Source organism: Vombatus ursinus, unplaced genomic scaffold, assembly GCF_900497805.2.
Source record: "Vombatus ursinus unplaced genomic scaffold, bare-nosed wombat genome assembly UNPS02014770.1, whole genome shotgun sequence".
Taxonomy (NCBI): domain Eukaryota; kingdom Metazoa; phylum Chordata; class Mammalia; order Diprotodontia; family Vombatidae; genus Vombatus; species Vombatus ursinus.
The window spans coordinates 14,087,609-14,115,086 of record NW_020954548.1 but is presented as its reverse complement, the minus strand read 5'-3'; the positions used below and the strand labels follow the sequence as shown (position 1 = coordinate 14,115,086).

The 27,478-nt window shown below is 34.9% G+C and overlaps 1 protein-coding gene across 8 annotated transcripts in view; it reads left to right on the top strand.

The window, feature by feature from the left end:
* Window positions 1-27,478, top strand: part of CCDC171 (coiled-coil domain containing 171) — a 496,773-nt gene that overhangs the window by 205,279 nt on the left and 264,016 nt on the right. For all 8 annotated transcript variants that reach the window (XR_003569147.1, XM_027863035.1, XM_027863037.1 and 5 more), the window contains 2 exons: window positions 18,706-19,210; window positions 20,008-20,124. Coding sequence is in view for 7 of the 8 variants with exons in the window: in XM_027863035.1 (XP_027718836.1) it covers window positions 18,706-19,210; window positions 20,008-20,124 (622 nt within the window). In the remaining variant the exon portion in view is untranslated. The remainder of the gene's footprint in view (window positions 1-18,705; window positions 19,211-20,007; window positions 20,125-27,478) is intronic.

Below are 27,478 nucleotides of genomic sequence, written 5' to 3'. Positions count from 1 at the left end.
AAAAAAAAAAGTACTATATTACAAATATAGATCTCAAAATCCTGGAGAACTCAACCAATATATTCTACTAGAAACACACAATATTATTGCCCACAATAACCTGTAAAATGTACATATAACTGATTCATACAAATATAAGAATAATATTTTAATATATGTCACCATATAGTACTTTAAGGTTTGCAAAGTACTTGACAAATGTTATATTATTCTGTCCTCATAAGAACCCTGAGAAGAAGGTGTTGTTATTATCCATGTTTTTACAATGAAGAAACTGAGGTAGAAAGGTTAAGTGACTTGCATAGGGTCACACAGCTAATAAGTTTCTGGGGCAGGATTTGAACTGATGTCTTCCTGACTCCAGGTCTAACAATCTGTCCACTGTATCACCTAGCTACCATATTATATGTCAGTTCATGAAAGCTTCTGATATATTATTTCAGACACCAGCTCATGTCTTGTTAGGTATTAAGTAGGTGGTAACTTTTAATAGTCTACAGTGATGTGTTGCACAGGCTTCATTATTTCCTTACATAGTTTATGTTACTCACTAAGTCCACATTCCTTAAGGATAACTCTTTTGAAGTTTCTAATGGTTGAATTGCCATCACCCACTCTTCAGTTTTCACAAACAAATCTTCATGACTTGGTCATTTTTGTGTGTGAGGCAACTGGGGTTAAGTGACTTGCCCAAGTCACACAGCTAATGTTATGTGTCAGAGGTTGGATTTGAACTCAGGTTCTGGTCATTTTTTTGTTAACATTTTGTTGGCTAAGGTAATGAGGATATTTCCTTTTGATTCAACTCTTGGATCTTAATTATTTCGTAGGCTTCTTCCAGAATCAAACTATTTGGGTTATAATTCACAAAATCAATAGTATGTGGTTGTTTACAGCCTTTACTATTAGTATTACTTTCTAAAGTATTTATTTACTAAATTACTAAAGTAATATTTACTATTACTTTCTAAAAGTATTTCAATAGGTTTTATAACCATCTATCATGTCTTCTAAACATGCCAGCTCAAACCTTTGCCTTTTAGGCATTATGATAGTAAGCCTTTTTTTGGTTCATATTTTTGGGGTTTTGTTAAGATGCTTTCCAAATCTGTCATGATTCCTTTTGTATTTCCAAAAGTGTGCATCAAGACTCTTAATTGTATTGGTCTTTATTGCTTTAAACATTTTCTTCTCATTTGGTTTTGATTTCAAGAAGTCCATAGGTTTTTTTCTTGATATCTTTATCCCCATTGTACTTTACATGGAATATAACAAAGTATTTGTTCATTCCACCTTCATCCATTGGATTAATATGACCTGTGGATTGAAGCTTGAAGCCTGAGGTCTTTATCTTTCCTTGTAGTACATTAAAAATTATGTAGTTATTGAGTCTAAATGCCATTTTGATATCATTGGAGAAAGAGTCCCTGAGGTGAAGATAATGTTTAATATGTTTTTCAAAGGAACATAATTGCTTGATGTCGTTCATGTGTATGAAGTGGTCAATAAGATGTTCCTGGTTGACTTGTTTAGTTTAGGAACCATATTGCTTCTATTTAGGAGAAATCATAATGAATTTATAGGTAGTTAGAACTGTAATGGATTTTAACTTAATCTTATGATATATGTCAGTTCTGTCATTATTGAGTTGATATAATGTTTTCAATACTGAGCTACTTTTTGTATGGACATCAAGTACTCTAGTGTTGCATATAATTGATTCTATTTTATGTACTATTACTATTGTATAAGTCATGAATGTAGAAGTGAATCAAAATTTTTCTGTCAAAGGTGATTAGAGACCTTTCTTTGATCTCCATGTGTGCCCCAAGGAAGAGGGGTAAGGGCCCGTCGAGGTGACTTTTATTAGTTCCAGTGTAAGGCAGCTTCTGTCTCCTACCACCAAGCCTGATCTCCCAATCTGGATGTGGAGAATCTCTGGTGCAAAGAGGAGCAACTTTCCCTTTGACCTTAGATCTTCCATCACTTGCTGTGCTGTTCCCTTGAGGGAAGAAGAAAGGTGATGGGGAGTGAGATTTCCATTTTCCCTTATCTCCTCTGGCTGCACTGCTCTGGGATTTCTGACTGAATTCTCCACTGTGCCTGCCACTATAGGTACCTTCTCAACCTCCCCACCCCCCAGCTTTTCAATTTCCTTTTGTATGTTGTCTTCTCTCGTTAGATTGTAAACTCCTTGAGGACAAGGAGTATCTTTTTTTCTTATTTGTATACCCAGCATTTAGCATGTAATAGGGGCTTAATAAATGTTTATTGATATATTAGAGAACATCGAGCTTTTGATGGAAAATGGAGACTTACCTGGAATATTGTGAAAATTCAGAGCCCTCCCTGTGTAAGGGAAGGCTTTGGAAGGAGTTCAGTGCTCCAAATTTCAGCCTGCTAGTCATAGGGGAGGGTTAAGTAGGGAGTAGAGAAGTGGTTGAGTGTCAAAAAACTGAGTTGGTCAGCATGGTAATGAAATTTCAAGTATTTATCTTACCTAGACTCCTCTCATACTAGGAAATATATGTGTGTGTGTGTGTGTGTGTGTGTGTGTGTGTGTGTATGTGAATGTATATATGTATGTATATATTCTCCCTTAAACACCCTAACCACTCCACCATGACCTCCATCTCAACTTAGCCACATACAAAGATGGTCATACTCTTGATTTTGCCATCACCAACAAATTCACTACTCCATGTTCAAGAAACCTCCAGATCCTCCAAATCTGACTATAATCAGTCTTTCTACCCTTTTCTCTGCCTTCCCTTACCAATCCCTACTCTTCATCAAAACTGTGACCTTCAGTTCCTCAACCACTTAGTTCTTTACCAGGCCATACACTTGTATTAGCTACTCTCTTCTTTTCCCCTCATTTTTATCCCTTGGTGAATGAGCTCAACTCTATATTTTCCTCTTCTTTTGAGTCTCTAGCCCTTTTATCATTATCACTGATTGTGCCCTGTCAAGCCTCGGCCTTTGATGACTACCACCATCCTACCTTCATTTTTACACATGTGCTAATGAATGAAGGTGGAGAAAATTACGCAATTGTTTGGATTGGTTCCAATACAAATTTATGATATGAAATGTCCACTGATCCCTTACTGTTCCTAAAAAATTCTACTATATCCTTCTCATCAGCTCACAATTTCACTGTCCATAGCAACTCTTACAAATCTTTTCATCCCTCCTTAAATCTCCCTTGGCTCTCTCTCCCTCCACCCTCTTAGTTGAGAAACTTGCCTCATATTTTACAGAAAAAATTGAAGTCATTCACCATGAACTCCCTGTATCCCCTTTTCTTCATCTCTTACCATTCATATGCCTTCTGCCCTTATCTTGTTCTTCCCTGTCTCAAATGAAGAGGTGGCCTTACTCCATATCAAGGATAACTCCTCTACCTGCCCAAGTGATCTCATCCTGTGCTATCTCCTCCAACAGATTGCCCCCTCTGTCTTTCCCATGCTCTTACTTATTTTCAAGCTCTTCCTTTCTACTAGTTCATTCACTCCTGCCTACAAACATGTCTTTATCTCTCCCACCCTAAAAAATTCCTTACATGATCCTTTCATTGTCCTAATATCTCTTTTTCCCTTTATAGTTAAACTCGAAAAGTCCATTTACAATTGGTTCCTTCACCTTCTTTCCTCTTATTCTCATCTGAACTCCTTACAGTCTAGCTTCTGACCTCATTTCTCATAAGTTACCAGTGATCTCTTAATTGCCAAATCCAGTGGATTTTTCTTAATCCTCATTCTTCTTGACCTCTCTTTAGCCTTTGCATTATTGATCACCTTCTTATCCTTTATGTTATTTTCTCTACTATTTTGGGACACCATTCTCCCTTTTTTTCCTCCTGCTTATCAGATTGCTCATTTTCAATATCTTCACTGGATATTCATCTAGATTATACCCTTTAATGGCAGGCCTCCCTCAGCATTTTCTCCCGGGCCCTCTTTTCTTCTCCCCCTATACTATGTCACTTGGTGATCTCTTTACCTTCCCTGTATTTAATTACCATCCCCATACTGATGATTCTCAGATCTACCTAACCTGCCCTAACCTTTTTGCTGATCTCTCGTCTCACATATTCAATGCTTTTCAGACATCTTGAAATGAATGTAGATATCGTAAACTCAAGTCTGGTCTGAAACCAAACTCATTATCTTTCTCACTAAACTTTCCCCTTCCTAATTTCCCTCCTACTGTAAAGACATATTCCTAGTCACCCAGGCTCATAACCTAGATGTCATCTTCAACTTCGTACTGTCTCACACACCCATACCCACACCCACACAGATACACCCCTCCGCACACCCCCACCATTCAGTTTGTTGCTAAGGCCTGTCAATTTCACAATTTCACCCTTGCAACATCTCTCAAACATGCCCCCTTCTCTCTTTTGATGTTGCTACCATCCTGGTGCATTACATATCTGGACTATTTCAATAGCCTGCTGGTTGGTCAGCCTGCCCCAAATTTCTCCTCATTCCAATCCATCCTCCATTTAGCCAACATGATTTTCCTAAAGCACAGGTCCAGTCATGACACCTCCCTGCTCAATAAACACCATTGGCAACCTTTCTCCTCCAAATATAAAATGTTGGTTTGGCATTAAAAGCCCTTTATAACCAAGTCCCCTCCTACTTTTCCAGTCTTTTAATACTTTACTTAGACCATGTACTTTTCAGTCCAGTGATACTGGCCTTCTTGCTATTACTCAAACAAGACATTCCATCTTTCAGGTCCAGTCATTCATTTTTTCTGGCTGCCCCCTATGCCTGAAATGCTCTACCTCCTCATCTCTGCTTCTTGGCTTCCATGGCTTCCCTTTTTTATTTAAAAATTATTTTCATTTCGGGGAGCAAAACAAGAATTTCCATAACATGGTAAAATAAAAAAGATGATTGCACATGGAACTGCAAATCTATCATGTACAACTTGCTATTTTTTCCAAATATACACCAAAGTTCTCATGTAAATTTCTTTTTTTCTTATTTTTCTTCCCCCTCCTGCTCTAGAGATGGCCACCATTAGATTAAAATAGGTATATATATATATGTATGTATGTTAAATTATTCTATATATACTTTTATTCATCAGTTCTTTCCCTGGATGCAGATAGAGTCTCTCTTTATATGTCCCTTTAATTTGTGTATTCATAATAGTCAAAATGACCTAGTTGCTCAAAGTCGTTCTTAAAACAATATCGCTATTACTGTATACAACTTTTTCTTGGTTCTGCTCACTTTGCTCTTCATCATTTCATGCAAGTCTTTCCATGCCTTTCTGAGATCATGAGTTCATCATTTCTTATAGCGTAGTATTCTTTCACAACCATATACCAGAACCTGTTCAGACATTCCCAAATTGATCAAATTCCTGCAGTTTCCATTTTTTGCCACCACAAAGAGAGCTGTTATAAACATCCTATTCACTTACAGAGTTATAATCATTATTTGTGAATTTCCCTCGATCTCATTTTTACTATTTTCTTTCTCATCCTCTCTTTTTACCCTATCCCTATTACATTGTCTTCTCCCCCATCCTCTCAATTCACACTTCACCCACTCCTCCAAGAGTCCTCTCATCCCCTACCCTCTACCCCCCAATCTTAATCCATACACTCCTCCAAAAGTCCCCCCATGCTTTCCCCTCAGCCTCCTAAATCCCAATCCACACATCCCTTTAAAAATCTCTCTCCCACCATGTCCCCTAGTCTTCTCACATATTTAGAAGATTTCTGCACCCTTCCAGATATATACATTGTTTCCTCTTCAACCAGATGAAAGATTCCAACATTATTAGCCCTTCACCCCACTTGCCCCCTCTGTATGAGTTTTTCCATTCATGGGGCATGCCATATTTTTATAATATAATTACCTCCCTTTTACCTTTTCCTACCCAATTTTGTTTTTTAGAATCAGCCCATCATATACAATTCAGCCCAAACCTTTCTTTCAAACTACCTTAGTAATGATGACAGTTTTAAGAATACTTATAACATCCCCAATTGATGAATGGTCAAAGGATATGAATAGGCAGTTTTCAGGTGAAGAAAATAATGCTATCTATAGTCATATGAAACAAATGCTCTCCATCACTATTGATTAGAGAGATGCAAATTAAAACAACTGAGGTACCATATGACACCTATCAGATTGGCTAACATGACAAAACAGGAAAATGATAAATGATGGAGAAGATGTGGGAAAATCGGAACACTAACACATTGTTGGAGTTGTGAATTGATCCAACCATTCTGGATAGCAATTTGGAACTATAACCAAAGGGCTAGAAAACTGTGCATATCCTTTGACCCAGCAATACCACTTCTAGGGCTGTATCCCAAAGAGATCCCAAAAAATGGGAAAAGGACCCACATGTGCAAAAATATTTATTACAGCTCTTTTTGTGATGGCCAAGAATTGGCAATTGAGGGGATGCTCAACAATTGGGGAATGGCTGAACAAGTTGTGGTTTATGAATGTAATGGAATACCATTGTTCCATAAAAAATGATGAGCAGGCAAACTTCAGAAAAACCTGGAAAGGCTTATATGAACTGATGCTGAGTGAAATGAGCAGAACCAGGAGAACATTGTACACAATAACAGTACATTGTGAGATGACCAACTTTGGTAGACTTAGCTCTTCTCAGCAATGCAAGGATCTAAGACAATTCCAAAAGACTCAAGGATGGAAAATGATGGAAAATGTTATCCACATCCAGAGAAAGAACTATGGAATCTGAATGCAGATGGAAGCATACTATTTTCTCTGTCTCTCTTTTGTTTCTTCTTTCTCGTGGTTTTTCCCTTTGGTCTTAATTCTTCTTTACAACATGACTAATGTGGAAATGTGTTTAATATGATTGTACATGTTTAGCCTACATCAAATTGCACACCATCTTAGGGAAGGAGAGAAAATTTAGAACTCAGAATCTTATAGACGTGAACGTTGAAAACTAAAAATAAATTAATTTAAAAAAAGAATACTGATAACATTTTCATATATATAATAAGTAAACAGTTTGACTTTAATGAGTGCCTCCTAATTAGTCTTTAATGTTTTCCTTATATTTCTTTTGGATTTGTTATATCCAGTTTTCCATTGAGTTCTAGTCTTTTTGTTACAAATGCCTGAAACTCTTTCAGTTCATCAAATGACCATTTTTTTTTCCATTCAGTATTATTCTCAACTTTGCTGGGTAAGTTATTCTTAGAGGCAACCCCAGTTCTTTTGTTTTTCAAATATAATGTTCCAAGACATGTGGTTTTTTAGAATGTAAGCTGCTAGGTCTTGTGAAATCCTGACTATATTTCCACAATATTTAAATTTTTTTTCTTGTTGCTTGCAATATTTTTTCCTTAACCTGGGAGTTTTGAAACTTGACTATGACCTTCCTGTGTTTTCCTTCTGTGATTTCTTTCAGGTGGTGAACAGTAGATTTTTTCTATTTCTACTTTACTCTCTTGTTCTAGAACTTTAGGGCAGTTTTTCTGAATAATTTCTTGTAATATTGTATACACATTATTTTTTTGATCATGACTTTCAGGTAGTCTTCCTTTAAGTTTTAACTAAAATCCCATTTTCTATAGAAAGCCTTTCTCAACCTCTCTTAATTCTAGTGCTTTCCCCCTGTCAGTTATTTCCTATTTTGCTTATTGTCTCCCCTATTAGGTTGTGAGTGACTTGAAGACAGGGACTGAGTTTTACCTCTTTTTATCCCTAGTACTTAGTATAGTTCCTGGAACATAGTAGGTGCTTAATACATATCTATTAAATGACTGAAAATTAACAAAGGCAATATATATGTTATGGGGCTTTGTGGCAGTTTCTTTAATAGTTACAGAAATCAATAATAAGTTCCTTTTACACTGTTGGGACTTTTTCACTTATATTTTTTATTCTTCATTCAGCATATTATTTACTTGTTAATGTTTATAGATTGTATTTTAATTATACAAGCTAGGAATACTTTGTATGGAATACATAAACATATAATTGTCTTTATTTAGAGAGTTGATTCAACTTTTGGTGTTCTCAACATTTGGTAATGGATATGTGATGCCTTCTGTTAAGAAAAAGTAAGATTAAGCTTAATTCTTAGAGGAAACTGGCAAAGTACTCTGTTAGTAATTGAAACATTTGATCCAATAATTTTGAAACTAATTCCAGCCCCACTGTTTTCCAGTTTTGCATTGGTTAGAATTTCAGTCACCTCCCTTGACATAACTTTTCATTATATTAATTGTGCATAAACTCTTTGTTTCTTGTTTGATGCACATCATCAAATCAATTCAATAAGTATTTAAGTTCCTATAATGTGTCAGGGGATAGACATTGGGGATTAATAAAAGGGCAAAAATGGCCCCTGCCTTTAAATTCTCACAATCTCATAGGGGAGACAACATGCAAATACATATGAACAAATAGTGTATATATGTGTCTGTATATGTTTGTGTTTCTGTATATGTATGTGATATAATCAGCAGAGGGATCATTAAAGGAAATTGAAAAAGACTTTGTGCAGAAGATGAGATTTTAGCTGAGACTTGAGGGAAGCCAATAGATGGAGATGAAGAGGAAGAGATTTCCAAGCATGGAGATCAGGCAGTGAAAATTCACAGTGTCAGGAGGTGGTGTCTCTAATGTGAAGAATATTAATGAGGCCAGTGTCTCTTATTTGTAATGTATATTCAGGAATAAGATCTAAGAAAACTGGTGAGTTACTGAAAGGTCCAGTTTATAAAGGTCTTTGAAAAACAAATAGAGAATTTTATATTTTATCCTGAATTTTATTAATGGTGGTGAGGGAGGTGATATGGTCAGCACAGAATATCACTTCGGTATCTAACTGGAGGATAGACTGGAGTGAGATGAGATTTGTAGTGGGTAGACCAATCAGAAGGCTACTGAAATAGTCCTGTGTGTGAGGTGATTTTGGCTAGCATCTGGGTGGTGGTAGTGTCAGAAGATAAGAGGGCATATAAGAGAGTCATTTTAAAGGTAGAATTGAAAGGAATTGGCAATAGATTATATGTGGGGCAGTGAAAGAATAAGTAGTCAAGGATGAAACTTAGGTTGCAGACTTGGGGACTGGGAGGATTATGGTATCCTTGGCAGTAATAGGAACTTTGGGAAGAGGGGACGATTTTTTTGGGGGGAAGGAAGATTTTACTTTTAGCATTTTGAGTTTAACATGTCTATGGAACATCCTATTCAAGATGTCCAAAAGGCAGCTGGTGATATAAGACTTCGGATTAGTAGAAAGGTCAGGGCTAGATGAGTAGATTTAGAATCATGTATATAGAGATGATAATTCAATCCATGGGAATGGGTAACATCACCAAGTGAAATATTATAGAGGAAGAAAAGAAGAGGGCCTAGGATTTGGGGGACACTGCTTGGTATAAGGTATAGCAAAGAAAATTGAGAATTGAGATTTAGAGATGAGGTAGGGAGGAGGGAAGAGACAGGAGAGAGCAATGTCACAAAAACCTAGAGAGAAAAGAGGGGAATAAATACTGTCAAAGGCTGAGGCGGTCAAGAAGGATGAGGGCTAAGAAAAGGACATAACTTTTTTTGATAATTTATTTATTTTTAGTTTTCAGCATTCACTTCCATAAGATTTTGAGTTTTAAATTGTCTCCCCCTTCCCCCCCCGCAAGACAGCATACAATCTGATGTAGGCTTTACATGTACGTTCATGTTAAGCATATTTTCTCATTAGTCATGATGTAAAGAACAATTAGAACTAATGGGAGAAAGCATGAGAATGAAGCAATAAAACAAAACAACAAAGGAAAAGGAGAGCAAATAGCATGCTTCCATCTGCATTCAGACTCCATATTTCTTTCTCTGGGTGTGGATAGCAATTTCCATTGTGAGTCTTTTAGAGTTGTCTTAGATTCTTGCATTGATGTGAAGAGCCAAGTCTATCAACGTCAATCATCTCATAATGTGGCTGTTACTATGTACAGTATTCTCCTGGTTCTGCTCATTTCACTCTGCATCAGTTCATATAAGTCTTTCAAACTTTTTTTGAAGTCTGCCTGCTCATCATTTCTTATAGCACCGTAATAAATGTAATATTCCATTACATTCATATACCACAACTCTTTCATCCGTTCCCCAGTTGATGGGCATCCCCTCAATTTCCAGTTCTTTTTTTTTTTGGCTAGGCAATGGGGTTAAGTGACTTGCCCAGGGTCACACAGCTAGTAAGTGTTATGTGTCTGAGGCCAGATTTGAGTTCAGATTCTTCTGAATCCAGGGCCAGTGCTCTATCCACAGTACCACCTAGCTGCCCCCTTAATTTTCCATTCTTGGCCACCACAAAAAGAGCTGCTATAAATATTTTTGTACATGTGGGTCCTTTTCCCATTTTTATGATCTCTTTGGGATACAGACCTAAAAGCAGTATTGCTGGGTCAAAGGGTATGCACAATTTTATAGCCCTCCAAAATTGTTGGATCATTTCACAACTCCACCAGCGATGCATTAGTGTTCCAATTTTCCTGTATCTTCTCCAACATTTATTAATGTCCTGTTTTGTCATGTTAGCCAATCTGATAAGTGTGATGTGGTATCTCAGTCGTTTTGATTTACATTTCTCTAATCAGTAATGATTTAGAACATTTTTTCACACGACTATAGAAGCCATCTGAATACTTGGTTATTACCTCATCAGTACTCACTACTACTATGGTCCCTTTCTCCCTTTGGTTGGAGAGGTAGACTGTAGAGAACTCCTCCAAGACTGCTAATTTGAGAAGGGCATTTCAGCCTGCCATCTCTTCGTTTCAAATGTGGTTGCCTTCCTCTAGACTTCATTGAACCTCATCATCCTTCAAGATCACATCAGTTCTGAAACTCATACCTATTTAATACTCCCTGCTCATGCAGCCTTTCTCTCCCTCTGATTGGGGAGGGTAGAGGGTGGACAGTGAAGGCCTCCTCCCAAATCCTTTATTTATTATGCATCTCTTCATTTACTACCTGCCTGAACTCCTCTGGACTTCCCCAACTCTTCATGTCTAGTACTCTTCCCTCCTTTTCAGCTTCTTTTTATGTGTTACCTTCCAGCATTAGGATTGTGAACTCCTTGAGGGCAGGGAGTGTTTTTTTGCTTTATTTTGTATCCCCAGCTCTTCACAGGGTGCCTGGAACATAGTAAGCACTTAATAAAAATGTTCATTTGCTTAGTGACTGACGAGGTGAGGCAATGAAGCACTGGCTTTGTGAATGGCCTCAACTTTTTTCAGTGAAAGTTCTCAAGTTAGAAAGGCAAGCAGGTGCTATGGGAGATTTGAAGAAAGATAAAAAAGTTTTGGAGAACTTATATGGTGAGTGGAATAAAACTCAATTAGAAGCAGCTTGCCTTTTTCCTTGTGTTTCATTTCTCTGGCACATTATGCCTTTTTATAATACCGAAACTCTAAGAAACACCATTGAATCCATTGTCCTCCATGTTAAGCTAATCATCACAATGGTTTTGAATATGATCAGTCTGTAACCTTATATTGTCCTGTGTGTTACTTTGAATTTGAGAAACATTTACATCATTCTGACTGGGGTGCAAACCCAGTAGAGGTATCACCAGATCCCAATAATCCCATTCCTCCTAGGCCTTTACAGATTCTATAAAAATCTTAGAGCATTATTCTTGCTAGCATTCCTTTACTTTGTCTCCTCTTCATTACTCGTTTCACCCCATGGACAAGGGATTTGACTTTATCCGAATTATTATTAATATTATTTTCTGAATGTACAAGAGATGTAATGTCATGTAATGAGAAATTCTTCACCTGCAATTTCCCTAATGAAATCACAGATCTATGCCCTATATCCTATTATGTACATATTGTATCACCAGAGAGTCACTGGGGAAAAATGCATAAATTTATATCATGCTAAAAATGGACTTGTTTTACATAGTTTTGGTACTTTTCCAAAATGTTTTATTTTAACTCAGAAACAGTAATACTATAGAGAAATCAAGTGAATTCATTCTACTATTTCAACATGTATAAATAATTGTATTAAATATTAGGTGATATATACAAAGTATAATATTTGATATGAAACCTTTTGAAGTCTAGGCAACATTAAAACTTCAGTTTGAAATATAAACTGTTGCCATCTAAATGGCAAAGATTGTATCATCAGAGCAGTAAGATGAAAAAAGGCCTCTTTGCCTTACTGGATTTTCTCATTTTAAAATTTCTATTCTTGATGTTCATGAAATGTTATATCCTTCTTAAAGCACCCCTTAAATCATGTGTACTTAAAGGAACTGAGTCTACAAACTTTTAGAAAAACTTTTACAAAGTGATACTTACTGCAAAGATACAGTGGTAATAGAAATTATAAACACAACTTGGTGATAGTGGACTGAAACTTAATGCAATTTCTTTTTTGTTTTATTGTTGATAGTTATTGCTACGTATTATCATCTTCCTTTGTTAATAATAAGATCTGCAATTAAAAAAAGCTTTTGTTTTTCTCTCTTCTTTACAATATCTTGAGAATCAGTTGATCAATACCCTGAGAGCTGTCAATGTACAATGTAGAACTCATCTGTATATGTTTAATCTAACTTCTTTCTTTTTTATAGAAAAGAATAATCATTTTCTCTCCTTTCAACTTTCTTTTCCCCCATTTAAAAAAAGAAGAAAAATTCTTTGTAGCAGAAAAGCATAAAAAACAAATTTCCATCCAGAAAGATATATATCATTTTTCAACCTAAGTTCATCGTCTTTTGTCAGGGGTTAGGTAACATCATTTGTTCTCTGGACTGTCATTATGTTTATCAGAGTTTGTAAGTCTTTCAAAATCGTATGTTTTTTGCAATGTAGTGGTTATTGTATAATTTGTTCCTGTAGTATTACTCACTTCATTCTGCATCAGTTTCATACAAGTCTTCCCAGGTTTCTCTGAAACCATACTCTTTACTATTTCTTATTGCACAATAGAATTCCATTATAATGATATACCAAAATTTATTCAGTCATTACACAATTGATGGGTATACCCTTAGATTCCTGCCAAGAAACCAAAATTCTTGGCAGATTTTGTGTATTCTGTAGTTATTTAAAATATAATTTCTCATTCTTTTTCTGTTGTGGTTTCTTGGCTGATGATTTATATATTTATTTTATATTTTACAACTTTGCCAGTATTATTTCATTTATTTTTACTTAACTCTAGGGTTTTCTAAGTAAACCATTCTTGCATCTGCAAAAAGAGATAATTTTGTCTTCTATCTGCCTGTGCTTATTCCCTCAATTTTTTTTGTATTATTGCTAAAGATAGACTTTCTGTTACTATATCACACAGCTGTGGTAACAATGCTCCATAAAAGGCCACTGAAGAAAGGGTTAAAAATTAATTGGAGACTAAATAACAATATTAAGGAAGTGGTGGATCAAGGAACAAATCATAGAAACAATGGTAAATTTCATTAAATATAATGATAACAGTGAGCTTTGCTTTACACCTGATCTTATTGGATAGTCTGTAGTTTATCCACAGTACAAATAATTTTGCTTCTGGTTTTAAATATTAACGAAAAGGTTTGCCTATATTTTCTAGTGTGTTTTTTTAAAATAGGAATGGGTGTTACATTTTGTTAAAAACCTTTTCTCAATCTATTGATATAATCACATGATATTTTTGTTATTAATATGGTCTATTATATTAATGTTTTTCCCTAATATTGACCTAACCTGTATTCCCTATATAAATGTAGCGTGGTCATAGTGTATTATCTTTGATATGTTGCTATAGCCACTTTGCTGATATTTAAAATTTTTTTTGCATCAGTATTAATTTGTCATCATTGTAGTCCCCAGAATTATAATTTAATATTTGTGGAGTTTAAACTGTAATTCTTAATCCTAGTATTACAAAATAGCTGTATTTCCTCAGTGTCACAAAATGTCACAAAATAAAACACATGTTAAAATAACACTTGCTATTCTTTACTCTTTCAATTTAATTTTTTTTATAACAACAAAAAAGGTCACTGATATTTATGGATGGTTGTAGAAACCAAATTAAGGAAGGAATGAACTTGGAGGTAGCAGATCTTGGGTATAAGAGTGAATTCCTTTCATACTTTAGTCAGTGGCAAGAAAAAAACTAACCCCTTACCTAAAGAGAAATATTTTACTCTCATCCTCATGCTACTGATAATTGTAGCCCATGGCTATGAACCAAACCATTTTTTGAACTATATTATCAATGAGAATTGCACAGTAACAGCAATGCTGTAATGATGATTAGCTATGAAAAACTTGGTTGCTCTGATTAATGTAATGATCTCAGATTGTTCCAAAGAACTCATGATGAAAAAATTCTATCCATCTCTAGAGAGAGACATATGAGGCAACTAGGTGGTGCAAAGGATAGAGTGCTGGGTCTGAAGTTGGGAAGACTCATCTTTCTAAATTCAAATCTGTTCTCTGACATTTACTAGCTGTCTTAATTCTTGGCAAGTCACTTAATTCTGTTTGCCTCAGTTTCCTCATTTGTAGAATGAGCTGGAGAAGGAAATGACAAACCACTTCATTAACCATTCCAATGCCAAGAAAACCCCAAGTGGGATCATGAAGAGTTGGACATTACTGAAAATGACTGAAAAACAATATGATGAAAAAATTGTGTCCACCTTCTGAGAGAGAACTTATGAACACTGAATGCAAACTGAAGCATAATTTTATTACTTATTTTTCTTGTTTTCTTGTTTTAATATGACCAATATGTAAATATGTTTTGCATGATTTCACATGTGTAATATCATATTGGTTGTCTTCTCAGTGAGTTTGGGTGGGGTTGAGAAGGAGGAAATTTGGAAATCAACATTTAAAAAGAAAAGAATGCTAATAATAAATAAATAATAAATTTAAAATATATTTTAAAAAGAGTGCCTTGTGCCTTTTGGTATTACAAGAAAAAAAAACTAGACTGAACAAAATGACAAGATCAAAAAACAAGTGAAGGTAGCATGAGAGATAACATGTGTATATATGTATGTATACAACAATATGGATAAAATTTTACTTGATGTTTACATCTTCAGTACAATTACACACTAACACCTCAAGTCCTGATATACCATATATAAAACATATGTGTTGATATTACTTGTTATACAAATAATATATGACATAAATACTATAAAATTACATGAAAAAAACCAATGAGCATAGATCTACAGATTGGTGTGTTTCTGTGTGTGTATGTGTGTATATGTATGTTTTAAGGGTATTGTTTGGTTGAAAACATTTCTGCTTGAGACATAATTAATCTCTTAATATATAAGTAGGGGGTTGACTGCAAAGCAATTAAGAGTTCACCTTTATGTTCCCTTATCCAGCTGCTGCCAATCTGTCCATTTTATTCCCCCAGGTTTCCTGTAGTTTTTTGTTTATTCGAATTGAACTTTTAGAATTAGTTTGGGAGAGGATTTGGGCTCTTAATGAGACTGAATTCACTTATAACATTCTTCTGATTTTTTTCTAAAATTTGGCATTAGTTATGAGTAGGGAGCTAACCTCTATGAAGATTTGAGTCCTAGTCTAATGCAACCTCTGCCAGTTTTCATTAAGCTTTGATATTTTCCTTGTTGGATTATGAATTTTAATGCTACATTTTGCTATTTAAAGTCAAATTCCATTTTGTAATCAACAAAGTCAAATGTGTGACAAAAAGGTGTGGTCTCCTACAGAGAATGATTTATGAAAGTCTGTTTGTTTCCATCTCCTATTTTCATCAAGGAAGCCCTTGATATATATGTAGATCATTTTCATAAAGATGAGAAAGAAAAAATAGGGATGAATAGTTTGATGTTCTTATAATTGCACTTAGGGGAAATGATATTATTTATGATTTTTCTATACTTTTGAAATTTTTTTCTTCCCAAAGGTGTCTTGTAGGAAAGCAATCCAGTGATGCTTTCAAGATTGTCTTCTCCAACATGGTTATCTTCATGTTCTACTTTGTTGCTTCTTATATGCTATGGCAACTTTATTTTTTTAATGTATAGCATGTCAGGACTTGAGGTGTTAGTGTGTAATTGTACTGAAGATGTAAACATCAACTAAAAGCATCTACAGATTTGGTCCATTTTTCTGTCTGTTTTCCTCCTGTCAGTTTAATCTATTAATCCTCGTGAAATAATATGGTTCAATTGGGTCTTATTCAATTGCCTTGTTTTTTCTTTACTGCTTTTCATTTATGTAAGGCATTACTGCTCATAATCTCCAAACATCCTGCTCCATAGTGTTTTACAAATGAATTTGCATTCTGACATGGTCTTATCCTTGGCTCCTACATCTCTATTCTTGTCAAAGTTTGAGATCTTTCATGAATATGTTAAAATTGTGCAAGATTTGATGATATATAATTACAGATAAAATACTATTTGATGACTCCTGGCTTATTAATATCAAGTGGAAATAGAATAGGGAGACTTGCCACTGACATGGAGAATGTCTTCTAGTCCAGTTGAATGAGGGATTCTTTTTTATTTTTAATTTTTAAAAAACTATTAATTTATTTTTAGTTTTCAACATTAACTTCCATAAGATTTTGAGTTCCATATTTTTCCCCCTTCCTCCCTTCTCCCTACCCCAAGATGGCATGCAATCTGATATTGGCTCTACATATACATTCATATTAAACATATTTTCACATTAGTCATGTTGTAAAGAAGACTTAGAACCAATGGGAGGAAGAGGGATTCTTTTTATATGATAAGGCTCTCCATTACTTCTCTTTGCAGATGATACTGTGCTAAGTACAACCGTAACTAAAATATTATAGGACCTTTTAAAATGAGATTATAGGATTGTGGTATTATAGATTTCCAGGATTGCTCAAATTGTCTCCAATGGATAAAAAATGCTTTTGGTCCAGGCTATGCCATGTAGATAGGTGTCCAGCTCATTGAGTTAGTATGTCAATGCGTATAGCTTGGATAGTCTCTGAAGATGGACAGTGAGTTTGGCTCATACTCGAAAAGGAGTAAGAAAGAAGGCTGAATTGTATTGAGGAATTGTGTATGCTTCTCACAATTAGAAACTGCTTCCTGATGTAAAGACCCATTTTTAACATAAATGTTGTCCTAGTGATGCTGTATGAAACAAATCTTGAACCATTTTAATCTCCAGTAAATGAAAGATATCAAAGATTAAAAAGACAATGGAGAGAGCCATACTGGTCACAAGTAGGCCATAGCCTGTTTCCATTAATGTGCTACATGCAAGGGGTATCTTAAGGGATATTATTGTAGAAATGTATTGGAAAAGGAAGGGTCCTGGTCATATGGTCAGAATGAGATGGACAACCCAAGTGTTGCACTAAAAACTGCCCAATGTACAAAGACATAGAGCAAGGCTTATAGTTCTTTGGATCCTCAGTGGAGTATCTAAGTATCCATGAACCATTTTCAGAGGATGAGAAGGCATGGATGGCTTGTAATCTTGCACTATTGGAGGAAATTCTCACATCAGTGAGATCACTAAGGTACTGCTATGTGAAAGTATATTGAAAGTCGTAGTTCGATTTATTAGAGATCAGAAACTCAGCTAGGATTACACAGTATATAGCAGAAAAATAAATTGAAATCTAAATCTGATAATATTTGTTTCTTCTTCAGCTATTCTTTGATTCTCAGGCCAAAAAACTTCTGGGAAATAGGGGTGAATTGCAAATAATTAAAAGGTCTTTGTGTTTCAGATTTCTTTTCATTTAAATTGAGAAAAGTTTGGGAATTTATGTGCTTTTTGACCTAGAAAAGGAATGATAAGGTACTTGATGTAACAATTTCCTTTTTTGTTGATGTGCTGGGGAACTTCAAGTTCTATATCTTGTCTCTTTTTCCTGTTATCCCTTCTACTCATCTCGTCTCCTGCCCCAGGCAGATGAGAATGTAACCAAAAGAAAGAAGGACCTGGGTGTTAGCTCATCTGGTATAGAGAAGCGTGTGCTCTCTCCTTTTTCTGTGCCAGCAAGGATTCAGTTCCTACATTTGAAAATTTAAACCTTTTTTTTTTGCCTGAATGAAATATATTCTGTGTAAGAAAGCCACTGCAGGAAGCACAGTTACTATTTGAAGCAGGAATTTTAAGTAGTGAGGGATAAGAAGTGGCAGACATTATTCAGAAAAAAAATTTCTTTTCAAAATAACAAGAACTCATTCATTTAGTAGTTGAAGTTGATGTAGCACTTTCTTCACAATAACCTTGTGAGGTAGATAGTACAAATATTATTATTCTCATAAATATTATTTATGGATAAGAATGTAGCTCAGAGAACTGGGACTTGAACCTAGGTCTTCTGACAGTATCCAGTGATCTTTTCACTATATGTCATACTGCTATATACATCTAGAAAATTCATGAGTACTGTATAATTTCATTATTCAACTTTATGTGGAGTCTTTTTTTCAGGCTTTAAAATCTTTCAGACTTTAAAATCAAAGTCCATAAAGAGAAAGTTGATTGGTTCTCTTTCATGTTATCATGTATGTTTTTGTAGTGTTTTAGTGCTTGTATTTCTTATAAGAAGAAGGAATGGTTGGCAAAGATTTTAATGTCTTATGTATAACAGGAATTGAATAAATATATATTCTTTTGTTTTATGACATAGTTCTCATTAATTTTCTCATTAATGCCTTTTATTTTTGTAGAAATATCAAGAAATTGCTGAAAAAAATGTGGAAAAGTCAGCCTTTATGGAAAAATCTAATGAAGAGTTGGTTCTTGAAAATTCACAGTGTAAAAATATGTTAGCTGAGACTCAAAAGGAACATACATCCCTACTGGCAGCCTGTGCATTAATGTCTGGTGCTTTATGTCCTTTATATAGTCGATCATGTGCCTTGTCAACACAAAGAGACTTTCTCCAGGATCAGGTTAACATGTACGACGTGCTCAAACAGGAAATTAGAACTCTGGTTCAGGCTTTGTCTGATGTAGAAGAAAAGAAGCAAAATGAAGCCAAGTTGAAGAAAAAACATTTCAAAGGATTGATACGTGTATTCCGGAAAGGTGTGATTGCTGTTTTGGCAGCAAAAAGACTTCAGATTCTTGGCCAAAAGTGTGGCTCTCTTTTTACATGGATGGAGAGCTTCAAAGAAGGCATAGGAATCTTAGTATGTACAGGAGAACCCAAAGAGAACCATAATTTGCCAAGTAAGATAACTAGTCCTTTCCCTTATATATTTTACCTGTAAGTAAAGTATAATCTATGAATATTCCTAACAATTATTTGAAAACTATTTGAAATAAACAAGAATAGAACAATATATGCATATGTACATGTTTATGTATCATAAAATAGACCTCAAATATTGCTTGTATATGAAGAGATAAAAATGTTGATTAAGTAGTATTTGTCTCTGTAGTATGTTAAGTATTATTATTGTTTCTTTGATGAGCCTTGCTACATTTGAATTATGTTTTCATGGAAAGTGGAGTAATACACAATTTGCAAAACTCTTCTTCATTTATGGTAATTATACATTTTACAAAGTAATTTCAGTGAATTAAGGAAATCCAGAGAATTTGGCTTGTGTAAAATGTCTTCTAAGTAATTTATATATCAGTTTAATGTGTCCTTATTAAAGTAAAAACTACTTAAAAATCCAACTTGAGTTTCCCAACTAACAATGTATTTCAAGGCATTTTTAGAGGAAAAAATAAAAACTACGCTCTCCCTAGTCCCTCAGCTTTTAAGAGACCTCTTACACAGCAGCTTTAGTGCTAAGAACCTGTTTTTCTTTGTTCCCATTCAAACCTTTTATGACCTCATTTAATATTGAAGGCATAAATAGTATGCACCAACAGCATCTAAAATTTAACACTTGGAAAAAGTTATATGTATATTTTATTTTGATCTATTTCTAAAATAGCTGAATATCACAATTATATTTACATATGAATTTTATTATATTTTGTGACATTTCACATTGTCTTTCTCTTCACTCCAGGACATCGAACAGAGCAGATGCGTTGTCTTCAAGCAGTTAGTTGGCTTACTAGTTCTGAACTTCTTGCTGCAGTAATCAGTTCTATGGCTGAGTTACAGGAAGTGGTTTGTAAAACAGGTAATATATTTTCATCTCCTAGAAAAAATTTTTTAAAGAAAATGACCACAAATGCTTTATATTGCAAATTTCAACATATTCTTTTAGTTACAAAATATTGAATGTGTTTGTCTTTCTCTAAATGCATAAGGATGTGTATTTACCAAGGCATGTATAAATTAATTGATAAACTACAAAATAACTAAGTTGTTTTTCTTTATAGTTATGGGAAATTAAATATTAATTCAGCTTGGTATTAGATAATTCAATTAAATGTCAATTCAACTCAAATTAAGTCAGTTTAATAATCTTACTGTGTTTTCCTACAATACTTGGTTTTCCTGATGGAAGGGATAAAAAATTTTGTTTTAACTGTCTCATCAGCTTGCTTCTCATGTGTCCTTACATACATTTGGCAGTGTTTATTTCTATTATTCTTTCTTTTCCTGCATTTCTGCTCATAGCTCTAATTTTTAGACGAGGATGAATTTATCACTTAACTAGCCATTAGTTTTCTTTCAAATTTCAGCAATGTGTTTTTACTTGCATTTATAGTTTAAGTAGAATCAAACCACATTGCTGCTCATTTTCACTGACAAATTAGCTTCAGTCAGTTCTCAAAAGTTGTTTGTAGTTGTGTCTATAAAACAAATTATAAATCTAAAATATATGTAGTAGATTCATTTTATTGATATGATTATTGATTTTTAGTTATTTTAATTTCAGAAGTTTATAGGTTTTTCCATATTTGTCTTTATCTTTTTTTGTCTTTTCTTTATATTTTTTGTTTACCTCCAAAAAATAATTTCTTTTCTACTTTGCAGTATTTGGAGATAAATATCCTTAAAAAAAACTTAATAAGAACATTGAATATGACATTTTTGGTGATGATTTTCTCATTTGCTTAATCAATTATGATATTGAATTTGCTCTTGGTTCTGATTTTTTGAGGAAGGTAAATTTATTACTTAGCAAATAAGAATTATTAAGAAATAGCATATGGGTCCTTTTAAAAAGACAGTCATTATTCTATTATTGTCTTTCTCTATATGTGTATGCTATACATATACATAGGTGATATGTAGATTATATATATTATGAATATGTAGTTGATATATTCACAATATGTTTCTATATTATAAATACACATGCACCTAGGGCATTGCCAAAGTGATAGTTGTGAAACTGTTTTGACCAATGATATCCACGTAGTAAGTCTGTACTATGTACCACTGATATTTTTAAGCAGCAAAACTCATTTGAATGTATATATTTTGCTATTCCTACTTAAAGATGTAAGCTTTATTACTTTGTAACTCTTCCTTGTATTAACCTTTATAGGGAATTTTTTACTTTGGCATGTGTTTCAAATGAGTATAGGCTACACGTTTCTCTATGAAAGGGCTAAAATTCTTTATTGTGGCAGTGAGCTGGTTTTTAATACTTGACTTGGTACTTAACTACTAGGTTTTTTTTTTAGTTTTTCAATTTGCGAGGTGGTGAAAAGTGTCGATCACTTATATACCTTATGAAGGTGGTACCCTCTGCACAAAGTAAACACTAAATTTATTGGATTAAATTGAATTTTTACAAAGTCATTGAATTATAAATTAATAAGTTGACTTCTTAAAGGAATTCATGCTATTTTGATGAAAAAAGCCATAAAGTAGTACATTTGAACTAAGGTAAATATGTTCAAGCTTTTTTATTTTTATTTTATTTATTTATTTTTTTAAGGCAATTGGGGTTAAGTGACTTGTCCAGGATCACACAGCTAGTAAGTGTCAAGTGTTTGCTCTGAGGCCGGATTTGAACTCAGTTCCTCCTGACTTCAGGGCCAGTGCTCTATCCACTGCACCACCTAGCTGCCCCCCAAGCTTTTTTTAATACCCTATTTTCGAGGTATGTGTGACATATAATTTGTGTGAAGTCAATTTCTGCACACCAGGTAGAACTATGTAATACAACTGACTTTTATGTTAGATAGGCCAGTATCTGACTATAGCTATGGTACTCCCAATAACAATATAATAGGAAACTGATTATATTTATTATTGATTTTCTCCTCATAAAAGCTGTATGAGGTGTAGGGAAATGATATTTGTGATACAATTTGACTTTGTTAGAGAAAAGTGTTGTATAAACACTAAACATTAATTGTTATTATTGAAACTATAATTTTTTTTATTGGAAGGGGATTTGAACAGACTATTAAAATTCATATTTTTTCCTTAGAAATATATGTTGCTTTGTGGGGTTTTTTACTCCCATTTTCAGAAGATAATACTGAAAGGAGGGTTTACCAGAGACAATGCACATGGATAGGGTCAGAATAAATTTAGATTGAATTGACTTTTTCTTGAAATTAGAAGTCTAGACTCAGTTACTCATAATGGGAAAAATATGAGAAAAATTATTTTCAGGATAATTTTAATGATTAATAGTCACATTTACTGGGAAACTTCAGTATTTCAGACTAATAGAGTTGGAAGGGAATCAATTTGAATGAGAAATTTCAAGAAAAATCACTTTTATTACTCAGATACACAAGGAGCAACTTCAAGGAAGCTAACTCACTATGGGCAATTAGTGATCCTTTAAGACTGTAATGAATAGAAAAGGATAGTCTACAATTAGTACATTAATTATAAGTATAGGGATTGAAGACATGTTGTTCCTTTTTAAACTTAATTGGTAGGATTTTCCCCCAATATATTTTCAGTATTGCTGAATTCATAGCATCTATTTATTAATCCATATTTTATCAGTCAATAGTCACTCCTAATTTAATTACTAATTCCCAATATTGAAGTAATGGAAGTAAGTGGCAGATCTAGTATCTGAACACAGTTTTGTGACTCTAGATTCAGTACTCATTCCGCTAAGGGCTGTTCTGTTTCATATCTGGCCCCATGTTTGCACTCATGTACCTTTCAGCAGACAGTCAACAAGCATTTATTAAATGTTTACTATGTAGTGTACACAATGCTAAGCAGTGGGATACAAATAAAATCAGAAACATGATTCTACTCTAAAGTTCACATTCTAATGAGTGAGGCAACATCCAAAAAAATTGCGTGTACGAGATATGTACTGTGCAAATTGAAAATAACCTCAAAGGGTTATCTGGTAGCAAAGCTGTCAGTGGACTGGCAAAGCCATCCTTGGGAATTTGAGCCGAGTCTTGAAGGAAGCCAGGGATGCCAGGTAAATGTGTGGAGGGAGGCCATTGCTGGCATGGAGTACAGTCAGAGAAAAGTCACTGATTTGGAAGATGGAGGGTCATGCATGAGAAACATAAAGAAATTAAATGGAGGGAAATAAAGTATAAGAAGATTGGAAATTTAGAGAGGAAATAGGTTGTGAAGGGCTTTAAAAGCCAAACGCAGCATTTATATTTGATCCTGGATGCTATAGAGAGCCACTGGAATTTACTGAGTTGGGTTTGAGGTAGGTGGGATGTGTATATGTAAGTATGTGTGTGACATGGTCAAACCTATACTTTGGGAAAATCATTTTCATAGTGAGTGGAGGATAGACTGGAGTAGGAAGAGACTTGAGGCAGAGAGACCAAACAGAAGACTTTAGCATTTAGTCTAAGCATAAGGTAATAAGGGCTGATATCAGGGTGATGTCCGTGTGAGCATTAAGAAGTTGAGTAGAGAAGAAAAACATTATGATGGTAGAAATAACAAGATATGGTAGCAGATTGGACATGTGGGGTGGGCGTAAGGGAAGACTTGATGATGACACAAAGATTATGAGGCTGGATGTCTAGAGAGGATGGTTGTGTCCTTCACAGTAATAGGGAAGATCTGAAGAGAAGAATGTTTTGGGGAAAATATAATGATTTTTGTTTTATACAAATTGAACTTGTGTTCTCTATAGGATATCTAGTTTGTGATGTCTAATGGGCAATTGATTAAGCTTTAATGGCTTCAACTGCACTAAGACTTTTGGGATACTGTGTATATATCTGGGAATCATCTTAATAGATTTGATAATTGAACCTATCAGGATGATGAGATCTCCAGTATAGAGGAAGGAAGAGGGTACAGGACAGAATCTTGGGAGATGATCATAATCAGCATGCATGACCTGTATAAGAAAGTCAGACAAGAGAAGAATCAGGAAAGAATAATGTCAGAAAAATCCAGAAAGAAAAAAGTATCAAAGAGAAGATTTTGATCAATAGTATCAGTAATTGCATAGATGTTAAAAAAGAATGAAAATAGAGAAAAAGCTATTAGATTTGGCAGCTAGTAAACCGTTTATAACTTTGGACAGACTTTCAGTCTAATGATGAGGTTAGAAATCAGATTTCAAAGGGTTTAGAATCAAGTGAGAGGGAGGTGGGGGTGCCAGATTTTAATGGTTTTTTCAAGGATTTTAGCCAAGAAATGGAGTTGAGTCTTAGGTGATATAATCAGGTGACAGTTTTTTAAGAATCAGGGAATGGATATGTTTATTGGCAGCAGGGAAGCAGCCAATAGATAGAAAGATTAGGGATTAGAGAGTGGAGACATGATGGAATGGGATCACTTGTGCATGTACAGAGATTTGCTTTGGCAAGGAAGAGGGATCATCTCTTCATGTGGGGGAGAAGTAAAAGAAGAGATAGTGAGGGAAGATATCTGAGTGATATGAGATGTAGAAGAGGGGAAGAAACTCTTGCAAATGTCCTGAATTATTTTGATGAAATACAGGGTCTGGTCCTCAGCTGACTATGGTAGGTTGAGGAAGTGTCATTGTAGATTTGAAGAGGGATGAAAAGTTTTGGAATTGCTGATATGGTGAGTGGGATAACAGATCAAAGGTGTAACAGGATTGTCTGGCTACAGTGAAGTCCCAGTTGAGATTATATAACAAATTTGTAATGAGCCTAGTCATTACTTTGTGATTTAGTCTACTTTCCTTCAGCATCATTTGAGTAGTAGAAAAGTAGTATTTGAGTAGTAGAAAAGGTGGCAGATAATCAAAGCTTGGGGTTTGGCAATGCAAGATTTGCAGCAGGACAAGGAGTGTATTGGAGTGTAGAGCATAGTATAGAGCTGATTGGTTTCACCAAATTGTAGAGATCAGGAATGGATGAGAGTGTAGCCAGTGTAGATGTGATGGTCGGGAAATAACTGAAGGGTAGAGGGATTTGTAGTCAGAGAGAGAATGAAGATTAGAGTTGTTATAAGGCTAAAAGATGGAATGATAAAAGATTGTGATCTGATAAAGGAATTTGAATAACAAATCAAAACTATTTTTTGAAAGTAGAATGTCAGACTAACTTGTGACTTAAATAATTTGATGCTGGACATGATAGTTTTGTTTTTAGACTTTAGGGATAGGACCTTAACTATTGTGTGGTTCTCTCCCTCTGTTTGTTAAATATGGATCAGTTCCCCAGAGCAAATTGAAAGTTCCAAGACTTCCAGTGAATTTGGATGTTCAGTGGTGGAAGAATGAGTACCCACAGCTTACCTTTCACCTAGTAGCCCTGTACATTCAAGAATGAAGAATAACTATACAAGACAGCTGTCATTACTGCATTTCTAAACTGTGATAAATCATCTCTTGGTGTAGGGCAGAGAACCCAATTTCCAGGTTTTCTGTATAACTACTGGACAGGTGGCAACCTTATTTTCTTTCATTAAAGTGTTGCCCATTTGAGATAAATTACTTCTTCCTGGCATCCAAATGGTATGCCTGTGAAAGATCATTTACCTCAAACAGAGGAGCACGTTATTTCCACTGAAAGACTGGACCATTAATCATTATGAGAATTGACTAAAAAACTCTCCAAATCTAAATATTTTACTTCAGTTGTCCTAGATTACATTTTATAAGATACTGGAAAGAAAAATTCCTGACTTCTTTTTGAAACATCTATTGTAGAGATACCAGAATTAGAATTTTGGGGAATTTAGGTACAGATTTCCTGTCTAATTAAATATGGCTTTAGGGAAAGAAATCTGAATGGGCTATGGCAATAGGAACACTGCCCAGAATTCTTTTATTACCTCACTTTGCCTTAAGTCTTTGAAACATCATAACAAACTTTATAATCAAAACTCAGAAACCTCCAGTCTTTATTTAAAGCCTTTATATTTAAGCTTAAATATTTAAAGCCTTTCAGTGCAATCCAGGAGAATTATATAAGGAAATCCAGGAACTGAAGTTGAGAAGCAATGATGGAGAACATTCGGATGAAGATCAGTAATGGTGGAAACAGAAGTGATCTTGTCATTATGAACTACTTGGACAGAAAGAAGAAATAGATGAAAAGTTTGGAAAACAAATCACAAACACGGCACAGAGGCAAGATACCGTAATGATGGGAGACTTCAGTTATTCAGACATCTGCTGGATCACTCTATTTTATCTGTCTCTCTTTCTCAGTCTCTGTCTCTTTTCTTTTGTCTCTCTCTGTGTCCACAAAAGTTTTTGTTTTCTCTCTCAAGGAAAATTACTTTTGCACTGGAAATGGTAGGGCAAAAATAGCTAACAGGCAATTTTTACCTAATAATTGCATTTGAAGATTTCACATCCCCTTGCACAGATGAACTGTGTTCTCCCATGCTGAAAGGCCTGGTTAATGTGGTTGCCATTGTCAGGAATCTTCCCCAGACTACAGAGACTTGGAGAGGTCCTGCAGTGTTAGAGAAGGGCATGTGGAGTCCTAATGTTCAAAAAGGTGAAGGGAATAAACTAGAATGCAAACTAGAATGACATCTCTGTGATAGAATGTAAAAAGCAGTGGATTTGATGTCAGTCCAGTGTTCTGCTCAGTGTGACCTTGGGTGTATCAGGGAAACTTCTTTGAGCTTCAGGGCCTTGCACAACCCTGTGCAAAAGTCAGACTTGTACAAGTGGCCTACAAAACCACTGAGTGCAAAGTAGATAACACATAAAGTGGGCAGGATGGAGAAGCCCAGAGTAATGCAGCTGAGTGGGAAGTGAAGAAAATACTGGTGTTGTAATAAAGATTCTAGAAAGAGTCATCTTGTCAGCAGGAAGGGCCCCAGGAGCAGAAGGGCCTGTGAGATTTGAGTTCCAGGGCTGAAGTGATCTTGCAGGATGAAGAGGTTCCTAGAGCATGGTGAAGGCCAGAGGAATGCAGCCAGATGGGACAGAAAGGAAAAACTTCCTGGTCAGTAAAGGTACCAGAATTGTCCAGATTATAAACAAAGGAACACAATTTAGTGCACATGGAGAGATATTTGTGAGAAGTCAAACTAGGTCAATAAAGAGCAAACTTATAGTGAATAAATCTACTTAGAAAAGGGCTTCAGTCACACTTAGATGAAGTAGGGCAAGGGGAGGGGTATAAGGACTTTTTTCCCTCCATATTATGCACAATACATTTGTTTTTACCAGTGTTCCA